The sequence below is a fragment of the Miniopterus schreibersii genome, assembly GCF_964146895.1.
Source record: "Miniopterus schreibersii genome assembly, chromosome: 3".
Lineage (NCBI taxonomy): Eukaryota > Metazoa > Chordata > Mammalia > Chiroptera > Miniopteridae > Miniopterus > Miniopterus schreibersii.
Genome location: NC_138103.1, coordinates 76,461,005 through 76,486,327, shown reverse-complemented (window position 1 = coordinate 76,486,327; position 25,323 = coordinate 76,461,005). Strand labels below are relative to the sequence as shown.

The following is a 25,323-nucleotide window of genomic DNA, read 5'->3' as shown; positions in this document are numbered from 1 at the left end:
TGCTGTGATTTTAGTCAGTGTCTTTTCCTCTAAAAAGAAATAATAGTCCTTCCAAAGGGAAAATGTATCATGATTTGAAAGGAATACATTTTATGTTGTAAGATATCTCCATATCTAAATAAAATTAAAAAATTAAGACTTCTCTTCAGTTATAATCATCTTCATAAATTAATTTTTCAGAAATAGATTGTTAATAGGAAAGTTAACCGGATATTAGAACTTGTCCTGGTAGCATCTTTGTTAATTCCATCATTCAATCCCTCTAGCCCCCAATACAGTTGCCATGAACAGTATATTCCTCATTCCCACAGCAGGATGTAAACAGTGATTGAAAAAATGTATTCATTGCTTCATCTATGGTTTTATTCCTCTGAAAAAGACTTTTTAGCTCTGGGGAATGTCTGTTTTATAAATTTCTGATAAAACCAAATTATTTTACATTATTTCTAAAGATTTAATTTTTATAGAATCTTCTCTGCATCTTTTTAATGTATTTTTAAGCTAATTAATATTGATTGCTGACATCTTTTCCATTTTACAAAATAACTAAGTGAACCAAGAACTAAGAGAACTAATGTAATTTTCAAAACACGGCTTGGTTAATATATGTTTTTAAAAAACCAAACTTTAAGGATTTTGACCATTTAAAGGGTGATAGGGTTTTTTTCCACCCTCTGGAAATCCTGCCTCCCAAGGCACCACAGAGGGAACCATCACTCTCTAAGGGTGGAGTCACTGAAGTGTGGATGAATGAATGCTTAGTGAATAAATAAGTAAATGCAAGAAGGGGTAAGGTGACGGGCAAATGAACGTGGGCACTTTTCTGTCATTAATATGGCAAGCTAACTTAACCAAAGGCAGAAACCAGAACCTCCTGGTGTGTTTAACACATAGCCATGAAAGGTTTTGTCTGAAATAAATAGAAAAACTCACACTGAAACAGCTGATTTTCGGGCACAGATGAAAGCAAACACAAAGTTTTTTCAGAGATACATGATAGATGCTGTGCAGGAAGCAACGAGTCCCTCTTTCAGTTGCCAACACGAAGTACTTGGAAAGACCGTACAGGACGCTGAAGATCTGCAGACTGCCCGGCCCTGCGCCTTAGCATCGCACCGTTCATGTTCAGTTAGGTCACCCTCCTCTTGTTGTTCAATCCCACGATTCACCCAGATGCTCACCCTAGTCCTTTCCCTCCCTTTTTTGCCTTTTATGTGGATTGGTTTGTATAAAACATATGGGAAATATTTTAGAATAAGAACAAACTGTTTGTTTTTTGAAATGATACCTTGGCTCCTAAAGGTAGGAGAGCAGACATTAAATTTTGCCTTAACAACTAAAAATGATGTCACACTGGGCAGGTGGCAAGAAGATGGGATGTGTAGCACTGACCACCTCACAGTGCAGGATGACCCATACAAAGCACAAGTCAAGAAGCCCCTGGCCTGCCCATGGTTTGTCAGAAGAGGGCCAAGAAAATACATTTCTGCTTTTTTTACACTGAGTAATATTTTCAGTTGGAAAATTAATCAGTACACATAGTAAAAATCTTCCAAATTAGTCTCCTTTCACCTCATATTCCCAAGCCTGCAGCCAACTCCTCTCCGAAGTCAGAAACTATTACCAATGTCTTGAGTGCACATGTAGAAAAATGGTTGCAGGTAGAAACATTTATTTATGTCAAGAGTCTTTGTATATTTATAGAAATGGGAATGTTGTGCCTTAACTGTTTCATTTAAAAATACACCTAGACAAGCCTGTCCAGCATGGCTCAGTGGTTGAGCATCAACCTAGGATCCAGATCGCCTTTCAATTCCCGGTCAGGGCACATGCCCAGGTTGCTGCTCGATCCCTAGCAGGGGGCGTACAGGAGGCAGCCGATCAACGACTCTCTCATCATTGATGTTTCTGTCTCTCTCCCTCTCCCTTCCTGTCTCTGAAACCAATAAAGGTATATTTAAAAAAAAAATAAAATAAAAATACACCTAGACTAAACTAATAATAATGCTGTTATTTAATAGAATTTTTTCAGCTTTAAAATAGAGAATACAGCAACTTTAGAAAACAGTCAAAAAGTTAAACATAGAGGTACCATTTGACCCAAAATTTCTACTACTAAGTATATACCCAGCAGAAATGAAAATATATGCCCATACAAAAGTTTTTACATAAATATTCATAGCAGCATAACTCGTAATAGCCAAAAGGTGAAATAACCCAAATGTCTATCAACTGATGAATGAATAAACAATATCTGGCTTAGCCATACAATGGAACAGTATTTATCCATAAAAAGGAACAAAATGCTGGAACACACTACAACACAGGAATCTTAAAAACATTATACTAAGTAAAAGAAGCTAGTCGTGAAGGACCAGAGGTTTTTTGATTCTAGTTATATGAAATATTCAGAACAGGCATACCTATAAAGACAAAAAGTAGATTAGTAGTTTCCTAGGGCTGAGAGTTGGGCAGGTGATGGGAGAATTGGGAGGTGATGACTACAGGGTACTTAGTTTCCTCCTGGGTGATAAAATGTTCTAAAATTGATTGGGGTGATGGTTGCACAACTGTTTGAATATACTAAAAATCAATGAATCGTACACTTCCAATGGGTTGTACAGTATGTGAATTACATCTCACTAAAGATCCTCCAAAAAAGAGCAGAAATGTACTGACATACTATCAAGTGAAAATAATACACAGTTACACAATATTCCATTATTATTGTACATAAATTGTTCAATCGACCCCTTATTGATTGACATTTAGGCTGTTTCTAGTCTTCTAATTACATTTTGGACATATATTTTTGCACCTATACACAGCATATAGGTAGAATATATTAAAAAAATGGAGTTGCTACATTAAAGATAGACAATAAGATATATCCTTAAAGTAATGCAACAGAAGAATGAATACTCCTTAAATTTGTTGATATCGGTAGCAGCTGTTAAACTCCAATAGAGCTTAATTGCAATTGCTGGCAAAATGCATGTCTCTGAAAAAAAATTAAATGAAAATTTAGGATTTATCCATTCTCTGTTATGAGCGCATTAAAGACAAAGCACAATAGGCCCTTTTAAAAGGAATTCAGACAAAACCCAAATGGTTTATTCTATGTAAGCTATGGAACTTGAGAAAGAGAAGCCTCCTTTTAAGAGCCATGAATTTATTTGAATTCATTATGTGCTTTTCCAAATGCTGTGCACATTGAAAGTGACCTTTTGGCCTCAAAGTAGGAGTCTCAGAGCAAAGGGATGAAGAGAGTCTGTTTCAATTAAGATAAACATCAACTCCCAAGACCCGATTAGGCACTTGAATTCCAAGAAGACAATGCTGTCATCGAAAGAAATGCAAAGCACCAGGGACAGCAGTGAATGTGATAAAATTTAACTGTGTGAGGTTTTGATGGTGCAAAGAGATATTCCCGAGTGTTCATGGAGCACAGGTGACGTTGGGATGTATTCCTTCCCTCTCTTCCTCCCACTCATTTTGGAGTTGTTTTTGCGTGATTCTATTTAGCTGCATTATCAGCTCTACTTAAATGAATATATCTGAGCAGAACAAACTCTGTGATTCACTATGGTCAAGGAATGGTAGTTATTAACTAACAAACTATTATGGTTGACAGAATTTTATATACATATGTGTGTGTGTGTATATAGTAAAGTTTTAGTGTGAAATATACTATCAGTTTTCCAAAAGAATTAGAATTCTGCATATTTCACACTAAAACTTTAATTTCTTATTTTTGGTTGATATTATTGCTTCTGCCATTATTTTTTCTTTTAGGATCCACAAACTACTTGAGAACTTAGAGAATGAACACAGGATGATGGCTGTGAAGACGATGGGTGATGGGTTTTGGTTGACTCGGGTCACACGTGTATTTGCCGTTCAAAGGTGATAGAACACATGCATGAACCACTCAAGGGTGGCAGGGAAAAGAACACTACATATGTCCTGAACAGTCTTGCCTATCAGAATCTCTGTCTTTTGGACCATTCATCTTGTCACAGTGGGAACACCCTGCTGTCAGCTGAAAGCCAACATTATATCCTTTGGGAAGATTACTACAGCCAGTTGGTGTAACCATTTTTTTTTACACATGTATATCTAACTGATTACATTTTGAACTTAAATCTTAATTTAGCCCATAGAGACATGAGAACACTGAAATATATGCACCCATAGCAAAGGCGAATTCAGTATGGGTTTCCTGGTGGGCAACCTGCTACCCAAAGTTAAGGTAAATTTACTGTGAGAAAATACTCTTTTAAGAGTGATCACAGGCCTAAATAGTTCTTAGTGATTTCTGAAAATTCTTTCTTTTCCTTGGCTGGGAGAGGCATTGAAAAGCAGAGATATCTTTAGCCTAAAAAAAAAAAAAAATGCCCTTCAAGTCTAGCAAGTCAAATCTTGGCAAGCTCTTAAACTTTGATTAAAGAAGATAGATTTGCAGCAGCATAGCATCCTGAGGGCACTTTTACTACAGAAGGCTTTCCTTCTATTCTTAGGTGAAGTTCACCTTCTCTGACCTTAGCCCACCAGGGTTCTCAGGAACAAATTCTAGCACCGGGAGTTGGGTCAGATGCACACTGAAACACCCAGCCAAAGACCAACACTGAGGACAGATAGTGGGGAATCCATTATTGCAGGATTTCCAGTTTTTCACTGGACATCTGAATGTGAGGGCCACAAAGACACAAGATCTTTAGGGAACATTATTTTGGTTTTTAAATGACTCAGAAAGGTGGTCTTCCTTTTGTTCTTCATGCCTGCTGGATAGTCAAGTCCTTTGTACCTGCTGTAAATCTCAATTTTTGCTCAACTGGTTCTTTTAGTTCTCAGCTTCTCTGACTACCCCAATTAAAATACATTCCCAGGACACACACACACACACACACACACACACACACATACATACACACGTTAACTCTGTCCTTTCTGTAACCTCTTCATTGCATTTATCAGATAGGAAATCTTTTATTCATTTAATTATTTTTGCTAAGTGAGCTCCATGAAGGAGGAGGCACTATTGTAACCCCAGTGCCTAGCACATAAGAGACCAAATATGTATTTAGAAATATATAGAAACTACCCAATACAAAACTGTAGAAAAGTATCCAAAACAAAAATCTTGAACTATTTTCTATTAAAAAAAGCTTATCTATATCTTCTCGTGGCATCATTGTAGGCTACTATTAAAATAAAAATAATTCATGAATATTTAAGAACTGAATCTAAAGTAACATATTTCTAAATACTATAATATTTAGAAACACATCTATATGTATGTGTAAATATATGTATTTAAGAAGGCTATGTCAATGAAGTCCCCAGTCTAGCTTTAGCTACAAGTGAAGTTGATTTCTTCCATATTCATGTAAACTTATTTCATAAAATAATAAGTTTAGATTAAGCCAAGATTACATGTATTAACCTTTAAATTAAACAGTAATTAAGTTTTGCCGAGAGGTGTCATGACATTTTCTCAGTAAAATTTCCATTATTATTTCACATGTGAGAGCTTTTATGTGAGAATCATATATGTCGTATCATATGCCATTGTAAATGGCTGAAATTCTTACATCCTCAAATAGCAACTTGTATCAAAGACTAACTTGTATTAAAACCAGCATGAAAACATACACAAGAAAATGTCAATAGGCATTTTTGCCTCCTAATAATAATAAACTGGCTAATATTTATTTGATTTGCTATGTACCAGGCATTGTGCCAAGAAAGCACTTTCCATGTATTCTTTTATTTAACCTCCAGAGGAACCTGAAGGGCGGTTTTTTCCTTTGCCCAGGATCACTCAGCTTGTAAGCGGAGAAGCCTAGTTTTGAACTCAGCCTGACTTCAGGAGCCCCATCATGCCTCTTCTACATGTTGTTGGCAATTCCAAACTGCTCCTGAATTTCAACAGCTGAACACTATGCTATTTCCCTATGACCTAAAAAAAAAAAGTAATTCTTTGAATATAGTCAAGCAGATAAGGTCTGACATCAAAATGATATCAAAGTTTATAACTAGCAATTAACTTTTCTATAGAACAAAAATAGTATATCTACAAAGACATACAGAACATGATCATTTGCCCTACACTGGTGCAGGAAAGTTAAAGATGCTACATCAAGCTTTCTAAGCATTTTTAATTTTTTTTTCTGTAAAATGATTAAAAGGTTTCTTAGATAACTGAGACGAGAATCCATTTCTTTTCAAGATTACAGATTAAATATCATTACATGCAACATAACTAAAAGCAGCTCAGAGTTACTCCGAGTACATCCACAATCTTTCTTAAATCATTAGACATTTTCAGAGATCAGCCCTAATTTCTACTCCTCTTGGTCCCAGACCATATAGGAAATACCTTCTTTTACCCATCAGCAAGGATGCTATCCTAAGTCAGAAAACGCTTGAGTTGGGAAAAAACTTTATAGATGCTTTCATGGATTTAACTTTCCCACCAAATTTTATTGGAGTTCACAAGTTTCAGCATGAAACTTTCCCACCAAATTTTATTGGAGTTCACTTGATAAGCAAGGCACTACCTTTTCTTTTCTCTGACTACCTGAATCTACCTTACCTCAGCCAGGACAGATTGTAGCCCATTTAAAAAGATTGTTCTGAGAGTCATTTTTCCTTTTTCTCCTCAAATATGTTCAATTTCTAAATTTGGGCACTGAGGAACAAAGAAAATCAAAGAAGATTTTAAGGCAACTTTTTATTCAGAAATATTTCAGAGGACACTAAGGTATTCATTTGGTATTCAATTAAGTCTTGCCGTGAAGGCCTGAGCATTTTTGTGTGAATTTAAAATTACAGGGTGGGTTATACCTATGCAACTGAGTGAACATAAAATGCCTGGAGCAATTGGCACCAAGGGAATTTGGTACTTTAAATATTTTGGAAAGCCAAAATTTGCACGTGTAGGTCTGTATTCTGTTCTTTCTCCTTCTTATATACACACGAATGGTGTGAATTATAGAAAAGAATGTGTTTGGTGCTTTGAACACATTACCTAGTTCATTGAAATAAATTATATAAAACTTTTATTCGTGTATTGGAAATACAGGCAACAATTTTTAGCTATTAAGAAATGACATATGAGCGGAATTTAAAAGAATAAACCACTGTTCTTTATATATGAAATTACCAACAGTTTACAAAATCAAATCACCAAAAGAACAAAAACAGTAGTGAAAAAACAAACAAACTTCAAAAGCTAGTTACTTAAGAAGAAATGATCAAGGGCATAAAGCTGGGAGAAAGGGGAAATTCAAGTGAGAAATTAATTTAAATTTAAGTTTATAAACAAAATCTTATAGTTGTTCTGACTACTGGCTAAAGTCTATAAAAGTTGCTTATGGATTGCCCGCAGTATGTACTGAAGAGGCAGGGTACACCAAATGGGGTAGGTTCTGAAGCCAAACTGATTTCAAAACCAGTAGTATAGAACTGGAGCTGTTATAATTGCACAAAAATGTCAGTAGTCTTGATGTGTGACTGGGAATCATGTAATAATGTGGTTCAGCATGCAAGTCTGATAATTATTTGACATTTTGTTGGCAAACAGGTTTTCAACTGTTTCATGGCCCCCTTAAGCAACAGTTGTAATCCTTAAGGGCGAATCCTTTACACTGAACTACACTGGCACATGAATGCCATTTTCTTCTGATTCTCTACATGGAAACTGGTCTCTAATAGTTTTTTGAAAAGCTTCTATTAGATTCCTATTTGATGAAACAGCCTTACTTATAGTAATGCATTTCTAGCCATGGCTTATGCATGATGTCTTTCCTTTGAGATCAGGAACAAAACAAGGATGCCCACTCTGGCCACTTTTATTCAACATAGTATTGAAAACCTAGCCAGAGCAATCAGACAAGAAAAAGAAATAAGAGACATCCAAATTGGAAATTAAGAAGTAGAACTGTCACAATTTGCAGATAAAATAATATTATATATAGAAAACCCTAAACACTCAATTTAAAAAATGTTAGAACTAACAAACATAAAAGAAAATACAAAATCAAAATACAAAAATTGGTTGCATTTCTATAAACTACGAACAAACTATCAGAAAGAGAAATAAAGAAAACAACCCCATTTACAACTGCACCAAAAAGCATAAAATAATTATGAATAAATTTAATCAAGGAGGTAAAAGGCCTATATATTGAAAACTATGAAACATTAATGAAAGAACTTGAAGAAGACACAAATAAATGGAAAGATATACTGTGCTCATGGGTTTGAAAGAATCAATATTGTTAAAATGTCCATATTACTCAAAGCAATCTACAGGTTCAATGCAATCCCCATCAAAATTTCAAGGCATTTTTCTAAGAACTAGAACAAATAATTTAAAATTTGTATGGAGCCACCCCAAACCCCAAATAACCAAAGCAATCTTGAGAAAGAACAAAGCTGGAAGCATCATGCTCTTTGATTTCAAACTATATTACAAAGCAACAGTAACTAACACAGTATGGTATTGGCATAAAAACAGGTGTATAGATTAATGGAACAGAATAGAGCGCCTTGAAATAAATCCATGTATATATGATTAAGTAACTTACAGCAAAGGAACCAAGAATATTCTATGGGGAAAGGACAGTCTCTTCAATAAATGGTGTTGGGAAAACTGGACAGCCACATGCAAAAGAATGAGACTATTTTACACCACACGCAAAAGCTAACTCAAAATGGATTAAAAACTTGACTGTACTACCTGAAACCATAAAACTCTGAGCAGGAAACAAATGCAGTAGGCTCCTTTGACATAGGCTTCAACAATGGTTTTTTAAATCTGACACCAAAAAGCAAAAGAAACAAAAGCACATATCAAAAACCTTCTGCACAGAAATAAAAACTCAACAAAATTAAAAGGCACCCTATTAAATAGAAAAAAAATATTTACAAAGCACATATCTGATAAGGAGTTAATATCCAAAATATATTTAAAATCTCATATAATTCATTAGCAAAAAAAAGATAAAAGAACAATCCCATAAAAACTGGGCAGATATGAGTAGACATTTTTCCAAAGAAGATGTACAGATGGCCAACAGTACAGGAAAAGATGCTCAACATCATTAATCATCAAGAAAATTCAAATCAAAACTACAATGAGATATTACCTCACACATGTTAGAATGGTTATTATCAAATGACAAGAACCACAAAGTGTTGGTGACGATATGAAGAAAAGAATACCCATGAGCACTGATTGTAGCATTATTTACAGTAGCCAAATATAAAAATAACCTACCTGTCCATCGATGGATGAATGAATAAAGAAATTGTGATACTGATACATACACACAGGAATATTATTCAGCTTAAAAAAATGAAATCTTGCCATTTGCAACAGCATGAATGGACCTTAAGGGCATTATGCTAAGTGAGATAAGTCAGAGATAGAGAAAGAAAAATACTCTTTGATCTTACATGTGAAAACTAAACAAACCAACAAAAGCCAAAAAAACAAGGAAAGGAAATCAAGCTCATAGATACAGAAAACAAATTAATGGTTGCCAGAGGCAGAGGGTAGGTGTGTGGGAGAAATGGGTGAAGGGAGTCAAAAGGTAAAACTAAGCACGGGCACATTGAAAAAAGGCCCCTAAAATCTCATTAAACAGGCATTGATACTACTTTAGATATATCACCCAGACATTTTTACACACACAGATATTCATGCACAGAGTATTAACATTTTTAAAGTATTAATAAAATAAAGACATATGACTGCACTCAACCATAATGGTAAAACGAGCTTATTTAGAGAGCTGGCAAACAAGCTAGTAGCAGTTATTTGTGGAAAGGAAAAGTTTATTTCTCTTATTAGTGAAACAGAGCCCTCATACATTTTTCAAAATTTAACTAGGACCTATAAAAATAAAAGTATCCTATAGAATATCTATAAAGATAGACATTTTAGTAAGAAGTTAAATTAATTCAAATATTAATTTTGAGTTATTTCTGTTTAAAATTCAATTCTTCCCAGGTATTTTTCTGATGTTCCCTTCCTATAAATACATAAAATTTTCCTACTTCATATATTCTATGTTTAAAAATTAAAGGTTAAATTCATCTAAATAAAAAAGAAATCTATTGTTTTTAAGGTTTAAATACAATAAATTTAAATATTTAACTTGGCTGACACAGCCTTATTATGAAGTGATTAAATAAACAATTTATTCAAAATGAAAATATCCATGTATCCCAGGGAAAATATTTTGGTCTAAAAATAATCAAATATTCCAGATTTATTTCATATTACCCACTATTAAATTCAAGTAGTGAGGTGTTTCAATTATTCTGTTCACCACTGGATTTCTGAAAGCAACTGGAAAAAAAAAAAACGCTTTAAAAAAACAACTATAAATGTACTTTCTTACCATGAAAATAAAAAAAATATCCCAGGGATATAGTAGTACGTAAAACCAGAACTCCTCTGTCCCACGGAAATATTTTAGGAAGTCACTAGACTGGAAATTGAAGGTGAAGAGTATATATTTTATCTTTGTCTCTCTAACAGCCAGCAGGGTGCCTGGGGCAGAACTGGTTTAATAAACATTGTTAAATGAAACAATGAAAAATACACCTTTACTTCTGCAACTAATAGAGAAGATACAGAAAAAAACCCCCACACAATAAAAACCTCATGCTTAAGGACTATATATTTTAAGTTACAGGATCTGATTAAATGGTCAAGTGGTTAGAAAATGTTTTTGAACAACAGTAAAAACAAATAATTTCCTGTATTATTAAGGACTGGACCTTAATTTTTTAGCATTCCAAAATACTTTAGCCTGGAGTGTGGTAAAGCTAAAAGCTGACGTAATAACGGGGAATGTTCATAATACAGTTACAAACAGGAATGCTAACCCCTGACTCTGGAGATCAGAGGTCAACTCCATTTGTTAGGGCTCCAGGGCAAACTTGACTCTTAGATTCCGTGTCCCTGCTGTGAAATTTCCCAGATGTGACAGCTATATTGGGCTTCAAAATGCTCACACTGAAGCTGGGGTAAGCTTCACATGGTGGTCTTAGCACTTACCTCCAACAGGTCTCTCACTGCACGAAATAATATTCACCCCATTGACAGAGTCAGAAGGTCAACCATGTTAGCTGGGTTAACACATGCAACACACATTAGCATTTCTGAATGCGCCATTCATTACAAGTTGATGGTACTGAGATGAGTCGCTCAGGCAGGGAGAAAATGTTGAGAGTACTGGGAAGTGTAGGGTCTAGCATGTGAGACGCATGTATGGGGAGAATGTTAAGCCCAGAATTACCAGTGGAGGTGGTAAAGTAAGGGTAAAAGCATAGGAACCGGGCAAAACTCCTCCCAAAGCTACAACTCCTTGTCATAGATGGTAAATTCTGTCTCCACAACTCAGCCAGTGAAATCCCTAGCAGAGAGCCATCTATCAGAAGAAAATTAAAAATAAAAACAAACTGCAACATTCTCACTATTCTCCATGCAACAGACAGGTGATGAATACAGTTGATGGAACAGGCACTATGTTGGGGATAGGGGTACAAAGATAAACCCAGTCTAATTCTTTTCTTATTTACATGAGAAAGACCTCAGAATTATGGAGAAATTTCATGTGTATTTCTAGGAATGGGTATAATTTGATGCCTATGTATGTAAAATAATTTCCTAATTATAACAACACCTTTATAAAGGCAGGTTTGCTTATAGCAGGTTTGCTTTTTTGTATGTTTTATATTACCATAGAAACACTTACTGAATCATATACAATTAGATTCAGTTTTTACAACAGGGCTCAGATAAACAATTGGGACTATTTTTTCCAAGTGAGAGACTCACAGAATCTTTAGTGGTCCAATTTTTTTGCCCCCCCCCCCCATGTGCTTAACTCCACCCTCAATCACACCTTTTAACCCAATGTACAGTTGTTAATTATAAGAAATTAGTGCTTTTAATAATAAAATAAGTAGATACCAGGAAGTATGGAATGCAAACTGGCTGCTGTCACTAAGCCACTGTGATTTACAGCTAATCCTGAAGCAATGCCCCAGGCCGTAGGAACAGATCTAACCAGCTCTCAGTTTTTGCCTAGCATGACAAGATACACTACACAGGATTCCTACCCCGTCTGGGGCTGGTAGGGAGCATGAGACTCAGCTGTGGAGATAACAATCTGTGACTTACATAACCAAGAATGCACGTTAGGACTAGAGGAGCAGGGCATCTGGAGAGGTAGGGAAGTCTGGCAGTGAGGTTACAGGAAAATTGAACCACCAGGCAGCCCCAAGTAGGAAGGTTGCCCGGAGAAAGACTTTACACAGATGCACCCAGGGATGTTGCCCAGGCCCTAGGCCCTTTCTTTCAGACTAAACCCCAGCCTAGGACTGTGTCTCTAGAGGATTCCGATCAACTTTTAATTAAGTAAATAAGAGGCATTTCAGCTTTGAATTGACTGCTTCTTTCCCTGCCACCTTCTCTATGTAATTTACTTCTTTGACCTATTTGAACAGATGTATGTCTTCTTTGAGTCACAGTGTTAATGGAATTTATCGAGAATGCCCAGCTTTGTATAAATGCTCAGTTCTGAGAAGTGCCCAAGAAGACTGCCTTATGGAAAAGAAGGCCTTAAAGATTTAATCAGTTTTCACATTTATAGTTCTTGATTATTAAAAAAGTCCCACTAATATACAAACTTGAAAAATGCATAATACAAGCTAACATTTCTTGGGCACTCACAAGGAGTCAGCCATTGTGCTAAGAACCAGGTTTATTAACTCATTTGACATATTAACATATATATATATCATAGCTAAAAGTAACATTTTATAATTTTTAAAAATACAAAAATACATGAAATTATCTTATTTGCCGTGCAACCTTAGGTAAGTTAGTTTATTCCAGTAGGTCTCAGGTCCTTATCTATATAATGAGAAATAATAATAAAGCCTCAGGAGCTTTATGATGAGGACCTAATGGGTTAATTCTTGTCAAATGCACAGCCTGGGGCCTGCCACATAGCAAACTCTGGGTAAACAGCCATTGCCATTATTTTTATTTCTGTTGAAAACTATATTGGAAGAAGAGAGAGGAACAAAGCGAGAATTTCAGGACATGAATTTTAGCTACTTCATTAACTATGTGACTTCCTAAAGTTTAATGATTAGAGTTCAGTTGCCTGGAAGAGAACTTTGGTAAAAACAATGTCTGGAATTTCCTACAGTAGATCGCTAAGGTGTTACCCTCCATACTTCTGTGCATAATCCTCCAATTCAAGTTTTTGAGAATTCTCAAAACATGACAGAATTATTATGGTGTTAGTTAACTTCACAGACATACATTCAAGAATTACATTCATGTCCCATACAAATTATAACAGAACTGCTTTCACGCATTTGCTTGACAGACTAAGCTTTAGCTATTTGACCTCAAACTTCATGTTTGATTTTTAAAAAATATTTCTCCAACAAAACTCTCTGCCACATAAGCATTGGCATTGTTTATAACAAAATTTCTTGACCCTACTTGACCAGAAGTCTTTAAGACTAGCAAAACTTTTTCCATTTCCAAAATGGGGTCAGGGGTGGGGAGAATTAGATTATAGGTTATTGTCTGTGGTTCCTTTCATTTCAAAGATTTTATGGTTCTACTCACTGGCCAGATGCCAGAGAGGAAGAAGACAGTGCAGTTTATAGTCTGACCGGAGAGAGGTCAATAAACTGAACATGTCAGGAACCAGCTCGATCCCTGAAGAACAGAGCTGTGTCAAAGTCCATTTTCTACTTCTTGATACATCTCTATGGTCCATGGTCAAAGGCTTGTATGCGAATTTTGAGGAAAAAAGCAGATAAACACAGTAAGTGTTTGTTCTTAGATGCCAAGGTTAAAAGGAAGAATTTCAACAATTAGAACAGGAAGGAAAAGTATGAGTAGCTGACTACTTATTGGAATACCACGAGGCACAACCACGTGGGGCTCAAGCAATTTAGATGGTAGAGAAGCAGAGAGACCAGGAACAGCAGTAGTAAAAATGTGGGATTTAGACCCTGTTGTTTCCTTCAGCTCCAGGATTGACAAGCTGAGTGACTTCAGTTTTACCTTATACAGCTGTTTTGAGGACAAAATGAGCTAAATTGTGTAAAGTACCAAACCCAAAGTCTAACAAACAGTAGATGCTCGAAATACTGTGGCTATCATCATTCCACTGGATACTTTTCAGACTATCACTACACACTCAGGAGCTGTGGTCCTAGCTAGCTGGTGATCCAGTTGCCAATCGGTCACTTGATGTTCTTTGACAAAGTTGTGGTACCAGAAGGAAGATTACAGCAATGACTAGAATGCCATTGGTTAAAAGTTGATACATTTTGCAATAATTTATCCTGCCTAAACAGTATGAGTCATATAAATTCCTTGACACAAAGAAAAAAGTCTGTGCCATACTGCGATGGAATGAAATAATAGATGACTGAAATGATTATTTTCTGTATTGCATATGTATGTGAATATTTCATGTACATGAATTTAAAGGAGTTAAATTTCTCATCTTGTGTGTATTTTAAACGGGAAGGAGAATTGGGTACAGTGGGAATACTCTTCTGTGTGAAGCCTGAAAACAATTACATATTGAAACTACGTTTTATGAAACATTTCTTTTAACAAGTCACACTGGTGCCATCTGCTTTACAGTTCAAAATGAGTATTTTGCACTATGAAAGAAAAAGACCATGAAGTCAGTTACTAGCAGCTTTCAAATGTCATGAAGGTGAGCCTAATTATCTACCGATTCACTGTCCCTATGTCTACTAATACCTAATAAGAAATGAGTTAAAATTTCAGCAAGGGAGGCTAGTATTAGATAGAAACAAAACGCCTTAACTGTGTGGGTTGTAAAGCATCAGGCCCATTTCCTCATGAGGAAGCTTTGGAAGCTGCAATCCCAGCGTGCATAAATTCCATACCTGGCTTCTAATTTTCTAATTTCTCTCTCTCCCTCGTGTGTACTGAGAGAAGTGGGAAGACTCGCAGTTGACTCCCTTACTCCCCTGGCAGAACTTCTTAGGGCTGAGATAAGGGTGGTGGGGGGGGATGTCTTCTACATTCAAGTCCATTAATGGCAGCCTTCGCCCAGAAGGTGGCAACGGGATTAAACGGAGTAGGGCGCTGGCTGGTGGATGCCTGATTCCAAAGGGCCGGAGTTCTTCCCTACTGACCTCCCTCTGATCTCCCCTCTTCTCTAGCCACGTGTCTTCGGCTCCTCCCCGCAATCTTTCCCTTATTTTTCCTAAGTTTTATTTTGAAGAGCAGTTTACCTTACGCTTCCCCTATTCACATCCTTACCCATCAGCCGGGATGCGCCCTGGAGAGCCTAACCCATTCAAAGGCTGAGGGTGGATAATAAATCTAGTGAAATTCTATTTCCCCTGTTATGCTAAGAAACTACAACCATAGGCTCTGGGATTCTCCCTATTCTCTAGTCTTTTGAAGTACTTTCTAGTTTAGGCCAAACGAGCCCCAGGGAGGCCTTCTGAGAACAGAGAGATTTCACAGGCACAGAACTTCTATTAGTTACCTTTACATGGTTACCCTGAATAGGACCTCACTCGGGCTCACTGCTTTGTGCCCCTGTGGCACCCCAGCCCTTCCTGCAGGTCCTGATCCCTCCATAGGTTTGGTGCTTTTGGCTGGAGGATGGCTTACTTCTTACTACTACTACTAAAAATTTTCTAATGTATCTTCAACCTCTGCTTTACTTCTTGAGAAGTTGGATAATCTCTGCAAGGGTTTCTAAGAAAATCTATCCTGTTTTTAAATTAAGCCTGTGCTTTCTTTGTGCCTCTATTACTCTCCAGCCTAGTTAAGGTCCTCCAGGTCGCGTTCTTGTTACCTTTATCCAGGCTTTAACAATTCCGTATGTTTAGCAATAATTATTACTCAGAATATCTATACAGATCTTCCAGGTATCTTTCCTCAAGGAAAGTCTCCTTGAAGCCCTCATTCAATTGTCCTCTTTAGTTTCATCTTAGAATCTACTTTTCTCAATCTTGCTAGTGACAGCTGGATGGATCTGTGACTAACCATTCCTATACCCATGATCACCTTCATGTCCTCATTCTGATTTAATGAAATTCACTATATGATTGGAATGATTGATAGAGGGACTAATAAGTGAGCTATTCCTTTACCTCTGCTGGAAGGCAAGTTTTAGTGATGGAGCCAAATCCATGGTGTGTCCAGACCAACGGGGAGGTTACAGGTAGGACTAAGTGTTGCTGCACACGCAACAGCAGCCAATTTTATTAATGTGTAGCGTATACAGCGCAATGCCGCCAAGGAATGTTGCAAGGGAAAGTGTTCTATAAACTGTATTCACCACTGGCGTGATAGAAAAAAGCAAACAGGCTGAGAACCCATTTTGAAATACTCAAACTAAAGACACCACCTTTCTTCTGAAGCCTGCAATACCAATTCAGCGTTTCTTTACCAACCACCGTACTGAATTCCTGACCTGTCAGCTATGCATACAGTATTTAGTGAGCAAAGTGTAAAAACTAAGATGGTAAATAAAATGAATGTATGTTTTAAAAAAATTAATGTATCTGAACTATTATAACTCTTCTGCGATTTCTCAGAAATGAAAATTGTCCCATCATTTTAAAGACTTTCAAAGTATTTGGACTGTTGTTATTTGAATTTCCCGGGGAGTTTAAGTAGCAGCAAATTTATCTGAGTCCACATAGGGATACAGAAAACACAAATGACTCTCCAGTGGCAGGGTAGCACTGCAGAACACAGAACTACAAAGGATCTTAGTAGTTTATTAGCTTAGTGTTTTTCAAACAATATTCCTTGGAACCTTAGGGCTCTTTGGAGGTACTGAAAGGACAGAAATTGGGTTTGGGGTGGGGGTAAAAGTGCAAATTCAGTAGCTGTTTTATTATGTTTTTACTTATATATTTCATAGACATGTATGTTTAAGAAATTATCTCTAACCCGGCCGGGCGTGGCTCAGTGGTTGAGCGTCGACCTAGGATCCAGGCGATTGGGGTTTGATTCCTGATCAGGGCACATGCCCGGGTTGCGGGTTCTATCCCCAGTCGGGGGCATGCAGGAGGCAGCCGATCAATGACTCTCTCATCATTGATGTTTCTCTCTCTCTTCCTCTCCTTTCCTCTCTCTGAAATCAATAAAGATATATTTTTTAAAAATTACCTCCTGATACTGTGGGTAGGAGTATACGCTGGCACAACCCTTCAGGACACAAGTAGCAACACCTACTCCATAGGAATGTGGGTTTAAAAAAAGAAAGTATCTCTATATATCAAATATACAAATAATTTTAAATCTTTCATACATACTCATTTATATTAACATTTCATTTGTAAAAAGTATTCCATTGAAAAAACGTGTTTGAAATTCACTGATCTAGGTCACCTCCTTTATTTTAAAGGAGAGTAAACCTGGCTATAGAGAGACTAGATGGCTTCTCTGGGGACACAAAACAAGTTGGAAGTAGAGTGGACAAAGGGCTTTCTCAGGGAATCTCATTATTTTACAACCTTAAAGAGTATAACTACCTGAAATCCACTCTGTGCTTCCCTAGTTATATTTTAAATAATTTTCAAGGTATTTTAATCACTTCTCCTAAACACTATGTAGCTCTAGGTCTATTATATAATAACTGTGATACTAACTTAGGTAATAGGGTAAGAAAAAATTGATCACACAGTAAAAACTCTGAACCAACCTTGAAAGCAGTCACCTACCTAAGATAGTCACAATATATACTGGTCAGGCAGAAAGCATGCAAATTCCATCTGTTTCCCCCTTCATAAAAGCTTCTGAGATAAAACATACAGGACAGAATATTTTTCAAAGCTGACTTAAAACCCTATGAAACCTAATACAAAGCCTTACAGAGCTTGTAGAGAACAAAGTTAAACTTGCCCACATAATTGGAAAGATGATCTGTTCAGAACTGAGAGGCCGTTGACCTTTTGCTCTTTATTTCTCTATAACAGGACAGATGACCTTATTTGCTGCCAGTAGAGAACACACTGGCCTAGGGGCTAGAACTACAAGAGTCTTTCAAACAGCCATTTTCAACTTCCAACATCAGCCCTAAACTTCATAGGTGATCAGACCTCTAAAATGGCAATTTCCAACTTATTTCTTCAATCGCTTAATATCTAACCAAATATTTTAATGCATTTAGATATAGTCACAAGATGGACAGTTTTACAGTTATTAATAAATCATAACTTTATAGACAGTAGAGGGAGGCAACATGCTGAAGGAAAAACAGCGCTGTCTTTGGAGAAGACAGACTTGGGTTCTAATCCCAGCCTTTTGTGGCAGTAAAATGGCCTTGCCCACTTTATTTCATCTGGCTGAGAATTCTTATTCTGGCTTCATGACACCAGTGAAAAATGTTAAGCTCATTTTCTCATCTTTAAATGTAGATGAACAACTCCTTCAATGTTGTCATAAAACTAAATAAGCTATTGTATATAAAATTCTCAGAGTTTTCATTCATAAAAGACACTCAATAAATTGAAAGCTAGAAGTATTATTATTAGAAAAGCAGAGAAATGCTGATATGTTAAATGAAGAACCAGAGCACAGAAATAGCATTTATAACCACTTGAGATATATGTAAGCTAAGTAAAACAATGAAAATAGTTGAAGATGGAATAGTGGGGGCTATGAGTAATTTTCCTACCAAATATTAATGTTGTTACATCTTTTTTATTCTCAGTTATAAAGCTAGTAGTTTTAGTCTAATCAACATTTTTCACTGGTATCATGAAGCCAGAATAAGAATTCTCAGCCAGTGTGAATTTTTACATCTTAGGAGGAGAGTTATTTAAAAAAACAAGCACTTTTAAAATCTGAGCAGCAACATTTTTCAGAAAATTGTATCTACTTATTCAGCATACTGGGTGTTGGACACTGATCAGTGTTGCTTAGTGGATAGATAGATATCCTCACCTTTATAAAGATGGCCTTGCTAATGCACACGGTAGTTAGAGTTTTAATATATCTAAATTTTTATGTATAATACTTGCTTGATGAAAAATGTATGCAGTAGAAAAGTACAATGACTAGAAGAAAGTCTCCTCTACCTCCATTCCTGCTATTTTTACCCTATAAGGTAACCAACCACTTGGTTGGAAAAGAGCCTTACAGAATTTTTTTCTACATCTAAACCTAAGTAAAATTTTTATATTTAATAATGTTTCAAAAGTTGCCTTATAAAAAGCTCACAGAGTTTAGACAGCAGCATCTCCCTTCCCACCCTACCCCCACAGATTACATAATAAACAACCTTAAATGTTCACTGCAAGTAGATGGCAAATAATGAATGTCTAACAGCAGGAAAGAACACAATCCAGTTTTCTTGACCAAAATTCTCTTCATATTTATATTTGGAAGCATGATAATTTTTTAATTTAAACTAAATTACATAAGTCTTAATTAGATTAATGAGAAGTATCCCTGGGATATATCTGTAAATGGTAAAATGTTATAACAGTATAGTATTATTATAATATATCATTGCTAACTAAATCTGAATTTAAGACATGTAAAATTCAAATATTTTTGAAAATGTAACTCCCTCATTTTTTCTTATATAGAATTTACAGGTCGACTATTGTTACTGACACAATCGAGCTAGAAAGACAAACAATGACCCAAATCAGTTAGTTTGTTAATTTTATAAACTTTATCAGTGTACGAAAATACACGTATTAAGTTTTTCTCAATTGCACACATACAGATTTTTAAAGGGATGCTAAAGGATAAATATCATGATCTCATTCTACTAGACCCTGGCACACAGTAGGTACTTAATATTGGTTAAATAAATATAAGCAACTTAATATATATGCTTATTATATGATGCTTTAAATTTGTGACAAATATATTACAAGGAAACAAATAGATTAACTTCAAGACTTTCATTTCACTTTTTTGAAATTCATAAAATTTTAACTATAAATAAGGCTTTTCTTTTAAGGAGATGAATTAAGAGGCAGGCTATATATCACTAGGGATTTGCCATGAAATTCCTTTTAAAAATGTGACTGTCTCATTGGGATTTAATCAGGGCTGTAAACAAGTTAGTATGGGTTGATTTTTCTGATATTGATTAGAGAGAGGCAGACAGGAAAAAGTAAAGGAAAAGTAATCTGAAGCACTGAATTCTTGCAGAAACCGGTTAGCAAACTTCCACAGGTAGCATCTGTCTTGCATGCATCTGAAGGAAAGTGCACAGTTTTGGAGAAAGTGGACCAATAGAACGGAAAATAGATTTACACAAGAAGGCTTAAGATGGTAAAGCCAAAAGGTGGATCCCAAAGTATTCTGAAGACCAAAATGAAATTAAATAATTGGAAAAGGGGATAAATGAAAAATCATCAGGTCTCTCTCATGGGAAGTCAACTGTTAAAAAGATGAAGCACACTTTAGTGTTTGAAAAGAAATGGAGGTTGGGGGGGGGAAGGGTGGTTGAGAAGTTAGAAGAGAAGATCTTAAGGAGAAGTCATAGTCCCACGAGCTCTCTGGGTCCTATGTGTAGAGGCACAGGGAGAGAAAGGGCTACTTTTATTTTCTTTTAATGGATTCATACATACACATATATTTCCCCTATATTCCTAATCTATAATATATATAGATTTTACTGTAAATAAATGTGTATACAGTAATACAGAGATAATAAAATGGTAAAACTGTAATCACAGCAATTACCACCTCAGGCCAAACAATTTAGAGGCAGCAATGATATACCTAATCTATTATATAATTAATAAATCACATGTAAGATTAATAATGGGAGAGGTTTCTGTGGTGTACAGTTAAATCTAGAAACCATTAGCATAAAGAGACATTTATTTCTTTCATAAAAAAAATTCTGACCCAACACTACACAAAATATTTAAAATTATATGTAACAATATACACATTCACAAAACAATATTTTAAAAAACATTTTGAATTTTGGCCCTATTTATTTAGAAAACAGCTTACACAATTTGGGATAATAGAATAGTTGTGGATAAAAATGGACTATGATGATTTCAGAGGAGTAGAGAATGTTAATGTTACTAGTCTCCTGAAGTGAATTTTTGCTGATTAAACCCTGAATTTCGAAATAAGTCTCCCACCAGTTTAGGCAAAAAGGAAGACAGGTTGGTTAAATACTTTTTATTCAAGTATCAGATCTTGTTTTCATATAGGTAGGCTAGAAATCACAAATGAATAAAATTCACTTATTGTATAAATTTTGATTACTCATTTATATTAGAGAGTTATACTATATGGTAATTAATATAAGGATTATAAGTATTTCCCAGTATTTATTGTTTGACATTAAAAAAAACATGCAAATTTATTTGTAGATGCAGATTTTTCTTTAAATAAACTCAAGGAGGAAGTTATTGCATGTACTTTTTTATAAGGAATCACAAATGACTTAAGAAACAAAATCTACATCTCTAATTTATTAAGACTCACAGAAATACTACTGAAGGGACAATTCTTGATTCTAGTCCACTGTAAAACATTAGTACAGTAAGAACATAAGTGTGTGCTAAATTCCTTATGCAAATAGTTTGAGTATTTATACGTGTGTTTGCCTGCTCATAAAATACACAATACATTTTGCCTGTCTGCTTCTGCTTCCATCTTCTCCCCAACCACCTGCCCTCAACATTGCTTTTATTTCCCCCATCTGAAGCATGATTACTTCCACTTCAAAGAAGTAATCTTAGTTATTTACAATCACTAAGATAAAAATAAGATTAACCTCTGAAATAGCCATAAAAATAACCTGTAGATAGCTATTTTAGACACAAAAGTTACTTTGTTGGAAATATATTCCCTAAGGGCCATAGGCTTATAAGCTTATCAAGTCAATATAGGGGAAACAGGACAATAAAATATTAGAATAAATTGAAATTAACATACTTTTCATTAAGGTAAAAACGCTAAAATTTCCAAAAAAACACACCCCATCGTTACCAGGAAATATTATCAACAAAAGAAAATATAGAGGACTGAATGGTCAGCAACTGGATGTATACTTAGCCACATGGTTAACACTATTAATTCCTCTAACACAACTGTGCCAAAAGCCAACGTATTACTTCTAAAGACGACGACCAAGACCGTCAACTACCAACCTGCTTGCAAGACAGGTGAGAAAATAAGCAACCGAATCAGACAGTGAAAGTTTTCGTTTCTAAATTTCCAACATATTTGCAAGTTTCTTTCCTCCTCTGAAAGCGACCCCCAGATGAACCGCCCTAGTCCACATGGAGTTAAAAAACGTGAGCACCCCTGTTTTTAGAGCCGACAAACGGGACACAAAGTAGAGAACAAAACTGTCACCAACGCCACGCTTTCTCACAGCAGCCCTGGCTCTAGCACCTCGTCAGCAATTACTAACTGCTCAAGTGTCACGTCGACCCTAAGAGGAGCCGGGGGAAGGGGGCCCAGCACGTTACCAGACGGCCTCTGTCGTCTTCAGGGAGCTTGTGGACCGGGACCTCGGCTTCATGATAATACTCATTTTGGAAAATTAAAAAAAAAAAAAAAAAAAAAGAAAGAAAAAGGGAGAAAAGTCTTCTGATTAATACATTTCAGCTGTCTTGCCACAAAAGCGGTTTTAAATATATTCCACTTCCCAGGGAGGCTGCAGGAGAAATGCACGGTCCCGGGCCCGAGCCCGCCTGCAGCCGCGGCTAAGGCAGAGCCCGGGACGCCGGGGTCCTGCCCGCGGTCATGCTGAGCTCACGCCAGCGCCGGGGCTCGGAAGTGACAGTTCTTTTTTCTGTTTGCGGTGCCAAGGGAGGAACTGAGTTTTCAATCTATTCTTCATCTGGTCACAAGGGAAGCCGCCGCGGTACCGGAGCCGCTGGATCTTGCTTTTTGTTTTTTGTTTTGCAAATCCGCAATGACAGGCTCCAAGTTTTCCAGCAGCCTGAAAGCGCTCAGGTGGGGTGAAGCGGAGGAAGAGCGGCGGGGGGACAGCGGCGCCGCGGCTCAGGGCAGCTCCATGGCGGGGCGCCCGGGAGGCGGCGAGGGAACGGGCCCTGCCTGCGCTGCTCACTGGAGTCGCGTCCCGCGCCCGCAACCCGGCTCCGAGCCTTTGTGAATGAGAACTGCCATTCGGTCCCGCCAGGAAGCAGCTATTCTTCAAGGGCTGCGTGACGTCGGTAGGGAGGCAGCTCCGAACACCGCAGGGAAGTGAGAGGGAAAAGCCACAGCCGGGCCGGGCGCCCCGCCCCGCCCCGCCCCGCCCGCGCCTCCGCCGCTGGAACTCACGCGGAGGGGCAGCCCCGCCCGCCGGCCGCCCCGCAACCCGCCGGGCCGACCGACGGCCGGCAGCCCAATTCCTCCTCCGAGACACGCGGTCTGTACTCCGGGTGAGACTCCGAGCACCTGGGCAAGGAACACACCCCTCTGCCATCGAGTTGTTTGTTAATCACCCTCTTCCAAAAAAAAGAAAGAAAAGAAAAGCATTTTCTCCAAGTCCTGCAGTGAACATCCAAATTCTTGTCGGAGCAAAGTTGAGAGAACTTGAGGAGTTAGCAGCCGTTCATTGCAGCAGTTAATGAAATGCCCTGCTCCGGGCCGGTTGCAGATGCAAACTGCCTCTTAAAAAGTCCACAGTGCCGCAGGCATCATCGCACCAGGTTGTGCCCGAATGTTTAAACCGAAGAACCTAATGCACTATTGCTGGACAAGTGGCTACATGTACTGAGGTTGTTTCTTTGCAAAATGTTCTCTAAAGCCTATTTCTTTTTGAAAATCATATGCAAATTTCATTGATTTCTATACACCGAGACTCTGGTTTGCTAACTCTTAACAGCTCTTCAGTGAGAAATAAAGCTCCTATGGCACCAGCTTAACATTTTTATTGTGAAGACCAATCCCTGCCCCACCTCTTACATCTGAAATAAAAGCTGTTCTATTTTAGTAGATACAATCTAAGCTGATTGGAATTGCTCCTAAGAGAAGGAACAGTTGACCACCCTGGCTATTTGCACAGAGGATATATATTCATCTGGGTGTGTCAATTTCAGTCATTTTGGATGCGAATTATCAAGGGAAATTAATTAAAGCATTCCGATTCCTTAAATGACATTAGTTAGTGTGTTGGTCCTCTAGTCTGACGTGAACTTCATATTTATTTAGCTTTTGTAGGCAGGATGTTGGAGTGCAATTGTGACCCACCCAAAGGACTTGGAAAATGAATGTAGTAAGGCATCCTGCCAGAGGCTCTGGCTGCTTATTACAACGAACCCTTCCACTCCCCCCCCCCCCCCAGCTTCAAGGTGCATTTGCGATTTAGTCTCCTCTCAGTGACCCTCAGGCCTCTGGACGTAAATGTCAATCAACTGGTTTCCATACAGTCATCTTCTTAAGCTTTTCGGTTTTCCTATCATTGTTCAGGGACACTCATGTATTCTCAGCTCTGTCACGTATTTAGTGTACTGATGGCACTTTAAGGCAGGTTAGCCAATCACATGTTTTTAGGAATTCAAAGAAAGGTTTGTGAGACTACTCATTTTTGAGGGGGAGGGGGCTCATGGGAGGAGCTTTTTCGTTTTTTTCCTCCTTGCATTTTTAAGTAGGAAAAGGAAGAAACAGTAAAAGTAAGCAATTACTATTTATTTGAAGCCCTGTTCTCTTCCACGTAAGATTGCTATTTCAGGGGGGAAAATGACGGTCACAGAATATAATGTCTGAATGTTATGTGTGAAACTCTCCTGAAATAATCTGCCCTGTGCTCTACCATCCCCCACAAAGCGCTCTGTCCCAGTGAGATTACTTAGCTCGAGGCCACTCCCTTCACTGTCACATACACAGAAGAGGTCAGTGCTGCCTGGAGCACTGTTCCTTAATTGCTCAATGTTCCATGTATTCCAAGAATCTACCTCTGAAAATCCTGGCCCACTTATTGGGTATTTCCTAAACACAGTATACTAGTCCATGATGACTAAAACATCACTTCTGTCCCCAAAGAAAACAAGTTTAAGTGGGGAATCTGACAATATATGCAACTAAGCACAATACTCAAAGCTTCTTGGATCAGTACATCAAACCTACTATTACAGGGAAAGAAAGATGAACAATATTATTCAATATTATCAGGCCATTAAGATTCAAATTTTTAACATTTTGCTTCCACCCCTAATATTTAAGATAGTGACAGAATTAAAAAAAAACACCAAATAGTACTTACTCACTATTACAGTGTTTTCTCCATTCTAAGGCAATTTTTCACATGGACATTT

General features: G+C 37.2%; 1 protein-coding gene across 4 annotated transcripts in view; it reads right to left on the bottom strand.

Annotated features, from left to right (window-relative positions):
- Window positions 1–25,323, bottom strand: part of PDE4D (phosphodiesterase 4D) — a 1,110,805-nt gene that overhangs the window by 201,784 nt on the left and 883,698 nt on the right. Inside the window, exon 1 of one of the 4 annotated variants that reach the window (XM_081131079.1) lies at window positions 22,528–23,263. The exons of the other annotated variants lie outside the window; for them this stretch is intronic. Coding sequence (XP_080987205.1) covers window positions 22,528–22,592 — 65 coding nt within the window. The 5' untranslated portion in view covers window positions 22,593–23,263. Of the gene's footprint in view, window positions 1–22,527; window positions 23,264–25,323 lie in introns of those variants that run through there. 4 annotated transcript variants of the gene reach the window in all.